General features: G+C 31.9%; 2 protein-coding genes across 4 annotated transcripts in view; both read left to right on the top strand.

Moving 5' to 3' along the window:
* Positions 1-420: 420 nt before the first annotated feature.
* LOC106711540 overlaps positions 421-16,514 on the top strand; it is a 56,630-nt gene continuing 40,536 nt past the window's right edge. Inside the window, exon 1 of the mRNA XM_045685948.1 lies at positions 421-614. The gene's annotated coding sequence lies outside the window, so the exon portion shown is untranslated. The remainder of the gene's footprint in view (positions 615-16,514) is intronic.
* Positions 9,777-12,150, top strand: LOC106711868 (cysteine-rich with EGF-like domain protein 2). Of its 3 annotated transcripts, XM_014504302.2 has the most exons (4): positions 9,863-9,987; positions 10,064-11,038; positions 11,115-11,149; positions 11,812-11,884. In XM_014504302.2, exons 2-3 carry the CDS (start codon positions 10,077-10,079, stop codon positions 11,128-11,130), a joined length of 978 nt encoding a protein of 325 aa, XP_014359788.2. In that variant the 5' UTR covers positions 9,863-9,987; positions 10,064-10,076; the 3' UTR covers positions 11,131-11,149; positions 11,812-11,884. The 3 variants fall into 3 exon arrangements, with proteins under 3 accessions (XP_014359781.2, XP_014359788.2, XP_014359774.2); XM_014504295.2 differs by lacking the exons at positions 9,863-9,987; positions 11,115-11,149 and adding an exon at positions 9,777-9,845 and having other exon boundaries at positions 11,812-12,150; XM_014504288.2 differs by lacking the exon at positions 11,115-11,149 and having other exon boundaries at positions 11,812-12,150.

Raw genomic sequence — 16,514 nt, 5'->3', positions numbered from 1 at the left:
TCACGGATTTTCCGAATTATTTAGAAATTTTTTTCTTACTGTCAACGAACTTTATGTCATATGAAGTGCATTTTTCTAAAATCATAACTCCGTGTACAATACCATTGAACTACGAAGTAGTAGTAGTACCTACTTCAATACTGCCATTTTCCTCACAGATGAAACACGTCAGGGTAGAAGAGTACTTGTAGACTAGAGTAATTCACGATAAGTGATGATCACTGATTTTTTTCCGTCTTCAGTCAAAATAAAAAAAAACCTTTAACACATGAATCAGTCACGTAGTAGGTACTATATTTGTTATGTCACCGACTTCGACATTTAGCTAGATTTATATAAGGTACCTACAGTTTTGGGCTCCATATCCTTAAAGGTTCTACCTAGGTTTTGTGGGAAGGAAGGTCGTTACGTTCACCATCGCCTCTCGACTTGGATCGGTGCCAGTCTGCGCTGGACCGTCGGCGTGTGCGCACGTCGCTTAACGAAACGACGTCATCGCAACGCGATCGCGAAAATAGTGTCGTGCCCGTTATACAGTGTTTCAACACCGTTCAGTGATTTGTTTATTTTCACATTAATATCGGAGTCACGGTGCTCGGCGAACGAATACGAAGGTTTGTTTTATATTTATTTTAAAGACTAGTTGCGTCTAGTACATTGCGAGTTCGGTCCTAGTTTTGGTTGCATTCTCTTCGTTTTGTAAGCCATTCATTATTTGTTGCGGACGTTTGCATTTGTTACCTAACAACCGTCCTTGCGGTTTCGTTCGAAAACATCGTAGGTATTATTTGCTTTATCAGTATTTTTTTTAATTTAACACAAAATAATTGGAATAAATACTTTATGACATGTAAGTTATAATGAAAGTTGTGGATTTTTCTTATTAGAAAATTAAATATGGCATCGCTTTAAAGTTATTTAATAATATCAATTGTTAATATGCTGTTAAAAATGTTTGCGAAAAATTTCACGCTACGTAACTTTAGCCGCGTTTTTTTCGGCGCGGGAAAGTAAGATTTCCACGAACAATGGCGGACTATCTAGCGCCAACGCAGATAATGTATTCTCTCAATAATTATATCGTAGACGTCATTATGCGGAAACGTATTCACATCACGCAGGGCATATTGACCGACGGCTTCGCATTTCTTATTCTTCATTAAATCATACTTAATATTATTAATTGCCTCTGTACAAGTACATTTAAAACTGAGCAATAAACCAACTAGGTTTTACATCTGGAAATAAATTATTTTAATATAAAATTACATTATAAAGTTAAATGCAACAAATTAAGGCATTTCTTTAAAGTATAACATTTGCAACATTAAATCGCGCGCAACATAAATATTGAATTAACTATTGTTCAACTTTAAAAATTAAAACGATCTGGCTGTAAGACATACATGTGATTTTTGTATGAAGAATTTAAATTGGTATCTTAATTAATTTCCATTATATATGTCGTTTGTACAAATAGAGTTTTAACGATATTTTTGATTGTAATAAATTTAACATGTAATAATTGACTGCAACTTAAGTAAGACTGTTTTTTTTGTGCATTTTGGAGTCACGGATTTATAGATAAAATAAAACCTTCAATGGTTTGAACGTGCCGACTCTAGGAGAGTTACCGCGATCTGATAGTCACTGATAGAAATTAAAATATTGATAATTAATTATGTTCCTAATTGAATCAATAAGCCATATAATGAGATCGTTTTAAAATACTTTATCCTACAAATATGCAATGCAATAAATCAGGTTTCCAAACGTATGGCTGAATAGTATACGCCTTTGCCCTTTCTAAACTCAAGTCTCTTTAAATATAACGACGCGACGGTTACTGAACGTATTACTGCTCGTTGTTTAGATTTCCCTTTTGTTTTGTGTTGTTTGGTTTGTGCAATTTTCTGCAGACAATAGTCTATCAATATTGTTTCCAAATAGTGTTTTGTATAAATATTAATCATTATTTGTTTTATTTGGTACACAAATCAAACAATAAATAAGGTTTAGAAATGTTCATTCATTAATCAATTAAATGTTTTTAATTTTATGTTGTCATTAGAATTCTTCATTAGAGGTCATCTCACACTTTTTATTTAAAAAAAAAAAAATAGACAACAACATCTGGAAATCTATCCCGACCCTTCGAAATAAATGCGCTTTTTTTGTTGTTAGGTTGGTTAAATAGACGACTTAGAAACAAACGAATGTTGATCATTTAGTAATCTTTAATGTGTACTTAAATTATATGAATGGTAGCTGCAACTAAGGATCTGTAGTTATTTACGCTCAATGCGCGTTATTTGTAGAGCCCATTTAAGGCATAACGACATCTTGACTAGTTCATCTTATATTCAGTATACTATAGTCATTGTTGGCTTGATTTTTTTTGTCAAATTGTCCGTTCATTTGTAGCTTTATTTATGGGCATTCACAAGTTATTTATGAATCAAATTGATCGTCGTTTTCTAGTGATATAACTTAAGATGGTTAGAAACTAAAACGGAACAATTATTCTGCGACTCTGGGGACTTATCCAGTTTTATCTAGATTACCTTAGATGGCGTTTACATTTCAGTTTGCTCCGACTTCCGGTACTTCGGCTCGATAATCCAAAACGACAGCGATATTGACCGTGACGCGAAAAACAAAATAAAAGCGGGATACATGAAGTGACGGCAGGGCACGAGGTTAATATGCGACCCACAAAATTCCCTTATAAAAAAGGAAGAATTTAAAAATCCATCGTAAGATTTGTCATGATTTATGGATCAGAATGTTGGGCGATAAAGGAACGGATAAAAAGAGAGACATGTGGTGAAAAATGCGAACGTTAAGATGGATGTGTGGCGTAACACAAGTGGAGAAGATAAGAAAGTAGTATGTACATTCGAAGGTCTGTCTAGTCTATTAAAATGGTATCTGAAAAGAAATGTAGGTTATTTTATTATTAACGTCTGTGGTCTCAATGCAAATTTAGTATGAGAAATGTACACTAAGCGTCCCTCTTAGTGATTAATTAACGACTCTGAGTTTGGTAGTTAGTGGATAACGTTCACAGCCCCGGTATGCGTCTATTACATGAGTTCCGGCACTCGGATGCGCCGCCGGCGCAGTCGACGCCTCGCTAGAATGGCGGGCAATTTCTGTTTTGTATCAAGTACAAAACTGTAGAGTTGTCACTTTTATTGCTTATTTTTTTTTTAGATTGTGGCGTGGCACATGTGTTAGTGAATGCGTGAATATATCATAATATATTATCGGTGATGCATTTTTATTCATTGTTGATTTTGTGTACACCTTATTTAGTTTAAAAATATAGTCACTTCGTTAGTTTATAGAGAGATTAAGCTACGGCAAGTTTATTAACGACATACCATTTATATTGATATTTATGATAAAAATAAATGTTAACAGGCAATTTAATTTCTATTGCCTTTTAATAGGAAGGAGATTGGACTATAAAAACAAGATAGTTTTAATTTTTTTTTAATTCGCTTGCAGTTTGTGTTTTAAGCCACACGTCAAAGACCGTAAAACCTTTACTATTCCCTCGTTATTATCGAAATGAATGCGGAGAGTAAGCCGTTAACTTCTGATGGTAATGAGTTTTTTTCTATTTTCTAAGAGCCCCCAAGTGTTTTGTAAGGCTTTTGTTAATGCCTAATTGAGGAATGGACCTTATGCCCTTTGGTTCTTGAACCGACTGCATTATGATTGTGTGAAATAAATCCGATATGAATGATGTGTTATTTATGTTCTATGTACTAATCTTCGAAGAGATTTTTTATTATTATTATTATTAGGTTATTCAGGATAAACTGTTTTAGGTAAAGTAGTGTTTGTCTTTGATAATTTTTTTTTAATTTGTAATTTTGTCTAGCACTTAAGAAATATGTATTAACTTAGAATGCAAACTATATCCATGTCTAGATGTTATTGAAAAAAATTGTTCAGTAATGATGTACTTTAGAATATTTTAAAATACTATAATTTGTTTTTTTGTCTTTCCAAAAAATGGTGGCGGCGTGCGTCGTGATTTGCGTGCGTCGTCATTACCAGTATTTTAACGAATTCGGCAACATGGTCTACTGCGCACCCTTTCCTATATTCCCAAATAATAATAACAGGGTGGTGTACTCGCGGTGCAATAGTATATGCACATTAAATTTTAGTTAGAGTAGTAGTAAGTAAATTTAAAAACCTTTTGAAATATTAAACTTAATTAAGATAAATACGAATACGTAAGTATGTTAACACTAATGACTGGTCCCGGGACCATATAATCAAACATCGTTCAACAAACAACCGTAACCCGAGGCTTTTCTTAGTTTCAAACAAATAATACGTTGTTTCGAAAGCCTGAGGCATAAAACTATGCGTGTACCGTGCCAAATTAGGTGAAGTTACACAGTTTTTGTACACTTGTGTACACAAAACATGTTGTAAAACTAGTCTTTCCCGTAACCGTCTGGCTGGAAATAAAATATGATATTTTTGAGTAGGAAATAGAAAGAGCGATGACCGGCGATTAGCTGTGGCTTTTTTGTAGGCAAGGCGACACGACGCGACTGCAGGACGTCGCTACGTGACTTATTTATTAGTTAGAACACCTTCGCCATTTTGTATGATAAAGTTTTTGATATCACACTTGCAAAAAAAACTCATTTGCAACGGTAACTAAGACTTGAGCGAGATAATATCCAAGAAAAAAAAATTTCTTCATATTGATCACTGAACAAATTCTTTCTGTTCAGCTCTGGATTGTCCAGTTTTGATTTTAAATATACTATAATTTTATTTCATGAATTTCGAAAGAATTGAACTAATTTAACATTGAAGTTAATTATTATACAGTAGGTTATATTTATTGCAAGATTTTTTAACTTTGCGCTAGCGGACTTAGTCTCTAGCAACTACTAGTAAGTTATATATAAAGATACACAATATTTAAGTTAAAGTGGCAGTTAAGTTGAAGTCGATTATAAAATATTTGGTAAGCAAGTTTTATCGCTTTCGTCGGCTATAAAGCTCTGTAAGCTCTCGCAGCATTTCTGTGATAAAATCAAATGTAGCGATATCTCCCGTGTGAAAACTTAATAAGGGCGGTCATACACGGACTCGGTAGCGAATGTCTTAAGCGGTCGGTGTGTACAGCTGCATTTTTAGCGAACTTTGCACATTGCGGTATAAAGCGGTCTGTGTATGGCCGCATTATCTGCGGTTTACAATGAACATAGGCCATAACTTTTTAGACATAATATTTCGCATCACAGCATGTACTGTCCCGTAATATTTTACAATCGCAACCACCAGTAAAGTTCATATTTTATCGTTCTATTACGGAAATAAAGTTACCAGTTATATTTATTCTTATAAAATGTTGTAACTTTATAAAATCGATATAAAATTACAGTCTTAACAGTTGTATTAGTAGTACGATTGTAATAGCCACATAATAAAATGTTTACGTTTGTTGTATTCTATTCTTTTATGGAAAAATACTGATCCCATGACTACGTACGAGTATAGCATATAGAACAGCGATTTTGTAATGACAATATTATGTTTTGTGTACGTGTGTTTCGGGACGGTTTATCTTCAATACAGTTGTTTATGTTATTCCGGTTAATTACATCCGAGGAAAAAACTAGTTTGGAATCAATTAAATTGAGATAACGGTTAAAGTCTATTTTACTCAATGAATTAATTTTGTGTAAATCTGTCCACCAATTCAATGTTTATGTATGTCAACGTTAGATTGTGAATTTAGTTACTTCGCAATCTTGCTACTCTTTTATACTACATAACAAGTATGTATGTCCAATTTAATACTAAAGTATATTTTAAAGGTTTGTCAGGACGAGGATTTGATACTACTATTTATAGAAACGATACGTTAAATCGTCAAAATTCCGTTTAGTTGCCGTTTTGATGGTGAGCTTACAAACAGACATTGTTTACTATTTTACGGTGGCATGTATAAATGGCGAGATGTAGGTACCTTGCGGAGTTGTCGCAAGACCTTGTCCGGTCCGGGCGGTATTTGCAATGATGACGTCATGCATGACTCAGATCCGCCGTCTATAAAACGTTTTACGTCTTCACATATATAAGATCTTTATTGTAATAATCATTATTGTATATTCTATATCATATTCTTACTTAAATCGTCATTTATTGGAATTGAGAAACATTTAACAATTGAACTTGATGTAACTGGCAGTATCTCTATTTTTATGCTTTTTTTAAGTTATATTATTGTGGAAAAAAGTAACTTTAAACTTGATTCAAGTTGTAAATTTAAATTACAAAATTACTATTATTAAAACAAAATATTTCTTTTTTGTTCGTTTCCCAAGATAAATTCTTTTCATTTGTTTTTCTATCCTCCACGCGTTTATGTCTTTTCCTTGCACGAATCCTTTGAAGTTGTATGAATGAAAACTTTTTTATTACGCAGTCATCATTTCTAAACAGATTTCAAACTTTATTAATGCGTACTCAAAAGCTCCATAACTATAGTAAGTGTTAAAAAGCTTGATAAAATATAAAACTAGTTTAAATTGAATGCAACATTACCTAACAGGAAGAAATAGAGCAATTTAAATTCCAAACACAGTGAACTTCATTAAAACATCCATCAAACATGGGTACATAATCTTTAATACAAAGAATATCTTTTATATTAACATATCTCAAATCAGCTTTTAATTACTCGTGCGATCTGATATGTCAGTTTCTTATAGCAGAGATGACGACGCAAAACTAAGAGATTTATCTCGGCAATTAATGGAGTGATAATCTGTGGTAGCTGCTCGCTTCTAGCTTTTGTTATTTGGCCAATGCGGTCGGTTTCCACTGGACGTATTTTTTCTACTAAAACATATTGTCATGCTTCTCAGTATCTTTGAAAGAAATGATAACAGCAAGTTTGAACTACTTTTACTGGCTTTACATGGTGGATACCCACAGAATTTATCGGTACGATTTTTTTTATTTAGATTAAAAGTTTACAACATTGATTTTTTAAGAAAAATAATGGTGAAATATAACTTTATTAGACAAGACGCGAATATTAATGTTAGCCCACATTCGCACGGGTGTTTTTTAATGCCGTATTAAAACTCTGCGATAGATAAAAAAGCGTAGTATTTCAAAATCGTTACCGTATTAAAAACGAAAATGTATTTGTTCTGTTTGAACGCTTTGTTAACGCGCGATAAAAAAGCGCCTGTGAGAACGAGGGCTTAGTTTAAGTCGTGGTCGGACGTTTGCACATATATTTCTTTAAATCAAATTCGTATGTAAACCCATCCTGTGAAATATGTATAAAACTTTCCTATAAACCATCTTACACTGACGGTTATCACGATTTTTAGCGAGTAAGCAGACACACTTCTATAGTGTGATTCTAAGTAAATGTCCACCTATTAAAACAAAGTATATAATTGCAAGCTTATTATACAACATAACAAGCGAAAACGACCAGCAGTGGTATACAGGGTGCTATAATTTTAATAACATTGCGCTAGACTATGCTAATTGTATAATTACACACTTTTTATGACAATTTTGTCCACATTGACAGAAGTTTGTACACTTTTACACTTAAATAATTACACTTTTCAGTTTCATATTTACAATGATATAAGAATTGAAGTAAAGAGATATTTTACTAATATTATAAATGCGAATTTTTAGATGGATGTTTGTTTGAAGATGTCTTCGAAACGGCTCAACGGATCTAGATGAAATTTGGCACAGATGTAGAACATTTTTTAGAAGAACACATAGTCTTCTTAATTTTTTTAATTCCGCTGGATGGAGTCGCGGTCAAAAGCTCGTATAGAGTAACTTAGAAAAAATAAAAATGACCAGATAAATTGATATTTAATACCAAATTGAAAGTACACATTGATTACCTGTCTTGTAAGTAATTATATATGATTTTAAAAATACATTGATATCGAGCGGCCGAAGGTTCTCTGCACAATACAAACTTATTTTTAAAGTGGCGCCGATATTAAATTATGCGCGCCATAAGCTAGTGTGGCTGGCCGGAACCCGCCCTGTGCCTTTATACTGCGTTCCGATCCACGCAAGCTTTTATTTTCTTTTGTTAACTGTTTATCTTATTAATACAATAGTACCATGCTTGACGCAAATAGCCCTCGACGAGCTTTTTTGCTCTATCATAGTTGGTCAGATATGTTTTTGCATGTTACTTATTATAGATTTATTTATATGGTGCTATTAAAAAAATTGCTATTTTTGTTTCACTAATAGAAATTTTCTTAATATGGTTTCGTAAATAGTTCATTTTAAATAGACGCCCAAGGCAAAGTTCTACATTGGTAAAATTTTAGATTCTATCAAAAGTAGACTTTTCTAGATCGATTGAATATTTGATTGAATTCTTTCAACCGAAACATGACATCGGTCACTAAAAAATAAAACAGACATATAGAGAATACAAGTTCCAGGTACTTGCTGCTAAAAATATATAAAATTACTACGACAAAAGATTCAAAGTCACAATAAAAAGAAAGTAAATGCATCGAAAGCTCTCGAGTCCCAGCATCTGCAGTATTAAGTTATCATTTGTATAAAAAAATCGTGGCATGTAAAGTGTGGGGCGTGATCAGTATGATCGATAATGGCCACGATACAAATCGCACGATCCCTATCAGTGCATTGTGCGGGTAATGAATAATAGTACTTCAAGCTCTTCAGCTTTATACCATTCATTTCAATTCGCTCGTATTCATTTCTTGTATTCAGGGCCTTAAAAAATAAAAAGGATTTTATAAGCCTGACATTCTCTTTTGAATGCACCTTATAAATACATAAATGTTTTTTTGTTATTTACATGAAGCCTTTAATCTAAAACTTTCATTTAAATAAAAGTTTTTTTTTAATAATTGTGTTGTCTAAAATAACCCTCTATTGAATGAGGCCATTTGAAAAATTACATTATTTAAATTTTTTATTTATTAATTAAATATTTAAAACATCTAAAATATATAGAGCAACTTATATTCAAGCAAGACGAATAATTGGTATTGAAAAAAAAAACGATAACTTTAAAGTACTAAGTTATTTTTAATTCTATTAGAGTGACTTACTTAATGGCGGGCACGTGCAAGCAACACAATTCCACCTATGCAATTTCCTGCTTTCACTACACAAGAAGCTTTACTTTGCTGTGCACATATTTTAAAAGAATAAATTTATGTCTTAGGACCATTATATAACAAAATGATAAGCAATCACGCTCATGAGCTAGAAGTGTTCTTAAAGACTGTGTAGTGTACTTTAAAGTATCACAAAACAGGTTAAATCAATAAAATAATATTAAAAACGGAAACATGTTATTTTGAGACAGTTGTTTTTTTTAATTTCATAGTCAAACCCACGTATAACATTATCCAATGATAGTAGGCGTTGTGTGTAGGAGACAAACGGACAAGCCTTTTATATAACTTGAGGATTAGATCTTTCCTTTTTTATATAGCTAGAATTAATTTAGTTCGAATAAGGATATCAGGGTCATTAGCATTTAATTTTCGCTGGGTTATTACACTTCTATTCAAATAATTATAAACTTTACACAGTAAAACATTTTTATCCTTAATTAAGATTTAACTATATTACATTACATGAAATCAGCAAAGTTGATTTCTTATTTTTAAAATAATAAATATATCCTTTTTTTAAATTTAAACCGGTTTGCATTTGCTTGCAAAACGGAACGTATTTGAAATGGCGCACTGTCAAACTCACAGCTGATCTTAAAATAAACGTCAAGTTTGTAGCGAGTACCGAAAAAACACGTCAGTATTTCGTATATTTATTGGATGCCGACGCCGAAAAATATCATTTTATATTTAATAAAAGTGACTGTGTGATTCGCGAGGTTATTTAGTGTTATTTTTGAATAGATAATTAAATAATCAATAGCTATCGGAATTTCGTGTACGTGCAAAAAATTCGTTTAATTATTCCATTGAATTATTCGTCTTTAAATTATATAGGAACTTGTTATTTTCAGGTTTATTTTCATCATGGAATTTGGCAATTTATGTGGATACTTCTTTGTGTTATCATTTGTTAATTTGGCTTGTGGTAATTTACACGCACCTATCATTAACCCGGGCATACTTACCCAGTCGAAGAACCTCGGCGATTGCCAAGCGTGCAAGTTGTTCATAGAATCTTTTAAGAGAGGCTTAGAACGGACATCTAGAGGAAAATATGAAGGTGGTGATGCAGCATGGGAGGAGGAAAAGTTGAAAAAATCGTACAAGCGAAGTGAAATGCGTCTTATAGATATACAAGACGGAGTATGCAAAGATGAGAAGAAACATGCAGTACAATGTCACCATATGGCTGAAAAAGCCGAGGAATTTATTGAGGAATGGTGGACACAAGACCCCGATGAGTCAGCTGACTTATTTACATACTTGTGTATAGATAAAATACAAGTTTGTTGCCCTGAACATCATTATGGTAAGGACTGTACTCCATGTCCTGGTGACCATGCCAATATCTGCAATGGAAATGGTAAATGCCGAGGTGATGGTACTAGAAAAGGAAATGGGACCTGTTTGTGTGATCCGGGATATACCGGAGAGTATTGTATGGATTGTGATGCTGGCTACTATTTGTCTTATAAAGATGAGAACAAGATGCTATGTTCTCGTTGTCACAGATCCTGTTTAGGTGGCTGTCGTCAAGGTACACAGAAGGACTGTGTAGCGTGTAAATCAGGCTATGTATTTGATATTGAAGAAGGTTGTCAAGATATAAATGAATGTGATGATATTAATAAATGTAAAAGGGATCAGTTTTGTGTGAATTCCCTTGGATCGTATGCTTGCATGGCTTGTGACAAGTCTTGCGAAGGTTGCCATGGTGATGGGCCAGATCTGTGCCGTAAATGTGCCAAAGGTTATTCTAAAAAAGGAGAACTCTGTATCGCAGATAGAGAGGGTGAGGACCAATCTGATAGCCTGACTACAACAAGGTAATTTTACTTAAATCTTTTTTAAACATAATGTTTCTGATGACTTTTTTTTTTAATTGCCATGAATTTCTTACAGAAAAGAGGAGCTGTAGTTCATTGAGTGTTTTATAGGTAAATCAATTTTATTTTGGTGGTGGTTTATAAAATGAATATAAGTTATTTATATAATATTTTTGGCATATATTTATAAATGGACATTTTCACTATTTAGTTGTTGCCTGCGACTCCGACGCGCGGAATTAAAAAAAAAAACGTTATAAGTAGCCTATGTGTTCTTCCAAACTATGTTCTACATCTGTGCCAAATTTCATTGAGATTCATTGAGCTGTTCCGGAAATATCTTCTAACAAACATTTATACATTCATCCATCTATCTAAACTTTCGCATTTATAATATTAGTCTATTAACCAAAAATACTATTACTGTAGCACTAATATGGGAATTTTTTGTTGTAGATATTAAAAAATGTTGTCATATTTGTTACATACATTTTCATAAATATAATTTTTATTTAATTACATAAAAAATAAACAAAAAACAAAGCAAAAAGTAATCATATAATTTCATCATCAACCTGCCCTTATCCCTATGGAGCGACGGCACAGTATGTACTACTCCTCCATACATCTCTATCAGCCGTCATATCTGAATTTACCACCTTCTTACGCATCCTCTTTCACACAATCCATCCATACTTTCTTTGGTCTTCCTCTACCTTTATAGCCATCATTCAATCTCATTACTTTTTTTGTAATTATATAATTTATTTCAGGTATATGACTTATGTCGGTCTGATTATAGCAACGGGTATTTTACTACCAAAATCTACAACACTCGGAAGTTTGGTAGGTTTCATGGTAATGACATATATAGTAGGTGCTGAATATTATTGCATGATAAATGGACACTCTGGCTTAGTGAATCTTAAAGACTATGATTTATCACAATTATTTAGAACATAAATTGATAAATAAAACATCTGATAAAAAGTTTATAGGTTAGGTTACCCTTAATAAGCTAGGTCAAGTCTAAATCTAGTTGTAAAATGTATGAGCTGTGTATTTGTTTTTTTGTAGGTTTGTATGATCTTTGGACATTTTTTATAGCACTTTGGGACATTTTACATCCTATTTATTCCTAATTATAAATGTGTTCCAATGTTATGTGTTAATATGTGAGGTTGTATTTATCATTAAATTATCACATGTAATAATAATAATTGTTGAAATTGTACTCTGTTATTATTTAAAATGTACAAAATATTAATGCAAAAATAGGAGTACAATTTTTTACAAAAAATATTTTTATTATTTTTAATCAATACCATTTTTTTAAAAGCAAAAGCATTATATGTTTGGCCATTTAGGTCATTGGTAGTTATTACAAATTTATTTAATTCAAAATATTATCTTTTGTCTCCTTTAATTGGCCAAATGTAATATTTAAAAAAAAACAACAGGATCATACTTAGATTTATATTTATTCGAAATAATGTAAATAAATCACCCAGTTAATTTTTTTTATTATTAACCAGTGATATTTATATTTGAGATTTAAGTTAATTGAGTTTGATAATTAAAAACAAGGTACTATTTATTTAGTTTATGAGTCTATTGGGAGTTTGTTGGAGGTTATTTTATATTTTGTAGGTTTTTATTCATATTGCACAATTTCCGATATTTATTTTACCTTGAGCGCTTCTTGAAGGCCGTGACGCCTTTGCTTTGCCTTGTTGCCTTGTTAATGCAGCAGATGTTGAATTTAAATCGTCGTCTCTCTAAATTTAGAATCTTTTTTTTTATTTAAATGTAATAATTTTTTCTAGAATGTACATTATTTTTTTAAACAGCGATTGTTCGGTATTTTTATTTTAAGTGGGCAAAACGGCATTTAGCGTCATTTAAAAATGATAATGACACATACGAATTTAAAATAAAAACTTGAAACAGTGTGATTTGTCACGATTGCATGTTAAAAATTAAGTTATTTTTAATTGAACCAAAAGACAATTAGGTGATTTTATTAAGTCTTTTGATCGTGAAAGTATGTTAAGATTTTCGTTTGCTTATTTTAAGGTTTTTCTGTTATAAGTAGAATTTGTTCTTAAGATTAGTGCATTTAAAAATAATTTAGCCATTTTTTTTTAATATTTTTATTTTAATGATGAAACAGCTCATTGCCAGAGCTGTATTTTGAAAAAGATTAAATAGTTTATTTACGCCTATTAAAAATTAATGCATTAAACATTTAATTGATTAACCGTGTGTTGCTGAGACCGAAATCTCTGGTTAAAACATATTATCACAGGTGGGCACAGTTAATCGAAAAGTTAACTTCGTTAATCATTAATTCGTTAATAAAAAATTTAACTTCGTTAATCGTTAAAGCGTTAAATTCTGGAAAATTTAACGCAAGTTAAAGTTAATCGTTAACAGTTAACCATACCAAAATTATACATACTAATTTCACATTTATAGTGGCGACACTTGTTTAAAATATTAATTTGATTTTTTTAATTATGAAAATTAATTTTCATTAATATAAAATTAATTTTTATGAATATAAAAATTAATCTTAATTCTATAAAACATTAGCATTAGAGACAAGTATGAATGCATTATAGTATATTTCATTACGAGTGCGGAAAGCCAGTCATTGCAAAGAGTTCCGACAAATGTCTACCCGAGCCGAGGCGCAGCCGAAGGTGAGGGTTGACAGTTGGAACAAGTTGTAATGGCAGTTCTGCCCATGTACTAAACAACTATTCTAAATACAGTTGCGAAAAAATGAAGCAATTTAATATTATAATAAAAACGCATTAAACTCAACTAACTAAAATGTTTGGAAAATGTCGCCAACCGTAAAAGAATACAAACAGAGTTTTTTTTTTTTGTTTTCTTCACCCACTCTGGGTAGGCAACGGGAACTATGCCAAACAGCGAAGTCTTCGGTAGATTATTTTTATTTATATGAAATGAAAATGAAATTTAATGAGATAAGATAAAATGAAACCAACCTAATTCATTGAATCAAATCATTAACTCTGATATTGTAACAAATTAGGAGCTTCTTTTTAGAAATATTTGCATGAATCATAAAAACTTCAAACATTTTTTTTTTGTATAAACTTCGTGGTTTGTTTTTTCTTTTTAATAGACATTATTTTGACAGTTGGGAAAGAGAACGCACGAGTTTGGAAAAGCTAAAGAAAAAGCACGAGTAAAAAAGTGTTTTAATACAGTTGCTCAAAAAGTGGCGTATTGCAGGGACGAAGAGCGTTCGGAATGTGGGCTATTACATACTCGTGCTTTTATATACTCGTTATGAAATATACTATTTCGAACCTTCTTTTGATTTTGTCCTGTTGGTCACGTCTTTCTCGGACGTTCTGATGCATCACACTTGCACGTGAACCTCACATATCAATTATCAGTTCACCATTCGAGTCGCCGACAGTCTCCTAACATAGCTGAATTTACGAACCTGGCGTGGCGCGTAATTTAAACAAAATGACAGCACGTCTCCAAGTTTCTAATTTAACGATTAACGGAAGTTGAGTTTAACGGAAGTTAACAAAAGCGTTAACACTTTTTGAAGTTAACTTAAAAGTTAATCCGTTAAGCAAAATGTTAACTTCGTTAATTAACGATTAACGGATTAACGAGTTAATGCCCAGCTCTGCATATTATTATCTCTCTGTTGTCATAGATAATGATGAGGATGACATTATGTAATATACAGAGATTTTTATCTGGTAAACCCGCAATCGCAAATAATTTTAAAAGTATAAAAAAATCTTTTACAAGTTGTATCACAGAGTCACGCTTGTCAATATTGTAAGTCGACCATGACACGGTTTTTATGTTCGCATTTTAAATGTACTCGCTTCAAACGTTGTGTTGTACATGGGCTTTTTAAATTGTAAAAAAAAAACAGTTTAATTATTTTATACAATTGTAATTAATAATTAAATAAAAATAAATATGTGTACAAAGCCAAGTTTTTTATTTGTACCTTTGACATATTTTTGCAATGAAAATAAATTCTATAGTCTATTTTAAATCAACATCATCATCAGCCTGAGTTCGTCCACTGGTGAACGTAGGCTTAATACAGTGAAACTTGGTTAAGTGGGACCTGGATAAGTGAGAAACCTCCATAACTGGAACTCATGCTGAGGTCCCAACACTTTGGCACTGAATTACCTCTGTTAGTGGGACGAGGTAAACCTCTATATCTGGGATTTGTTCTTTCGATTTATCATCATAGTTACCTCTATAACTGAGACAGCGAGTAAATTTTATATGCATAAACCTCTGTAACTGAGATATTCTACCCACAAATTCCACACGTAATTCCAAGTACATAAGTACAAATTTTGAGCTTCAATTACCTTCAGTTTTAGTTTCGCTTTACTATCATACAGATGTTTATTTGAAAAATGTCAAACTGAAATAACTGAGATAAACTGAAATAACCTGTATTCTCACCTCTATTAATGGAACCCTCTGTTAATGAGACAGATATTTATTTATACCTGTATATCTGAGACACTGGGTAAGTGGAATACCTCTATAAGTGAAACGACATCGCAGGTCCCTTGATGTCTCACTTAACCAGGTTTCACTGTACTTTATAAACAAACAAGGTCATTCTGAAATTGTTTTGCACAATACCTATTAATGAAAAATACAAGAAAATATATTGATAAATTCCGAATAGATGCTTAACTTTTACAATGTTGTTTTTTTATTTGTGCAACACTACACCGCTATATTTCGTTCGTGACTTGCACGCCATTATCTGTCGATCAATGGCCACGTGTTATATAATGACTTGTTACATTTATGTAAATTGCTACCGTTGTTTTATTATTAAATCATATACGGTTCAAGTGTAATGAGAAGAATTAGTTAGAGTTTCACTTGATTTTTTTAAATTTCTACCAGATATTTAAAATGTATTCAAAAATAACCTTTTTAATTCTTCGTAAGGATGTATGACAAACGAGGATTCTTTTAGAGTGTTGTCTTTATAGAGTTATTGAGGACTGTTTTTTAATTAATTCTATAAAGTATTTTTGTTTTCTTTTTAGTGATATATCGTTGTGGTATGTCATAACTTGTAGAGTTGTACAATGTGTTTTAAGTACCATTTGTTAGCCTTGGCTCGGTTAACACTAAACGTTAGCCGCAAGCCGGACTTTACAAGGTAATGTTTATAGTCATACTGCATTATTTAAAATGACTGTAAATATATATGCGATTTTTTCAAACAGCTTATTTATTTACGACATGAATTTGATCTCCTATTTTCTACATGCAAGTTTTTGAAGATAATATTACTTTTACTTCGGGTACAATTAAAATGTCTTTCAAAAGATTCTCTCATTCAAAACTTCTTTTCTTTTAGCTGTATAGACTATGTAAAGATATACTTTAGTTAGAGATTAAAACAACGATAGTAGAAGTTGTC

Source organism: Papilio machaon, chromosome 3 (assembly GCF_912999745.1).
Source record: "Papilio machaon chromosome 3, ilPapMach1.1, whole genome shotgun sequence".
NCBI classification, from domain to species: Eukaryota; Metazoa; Arthropoda; class Insecta; order Lepidoptera; family Papilionidae; genus Papilio; species Papilio machaon.
The sequence above is the reverse complement of the archived record's forward strand: the minus strand, read 5'-3'. Positions and strand labels throughout refer to the sequence as shown.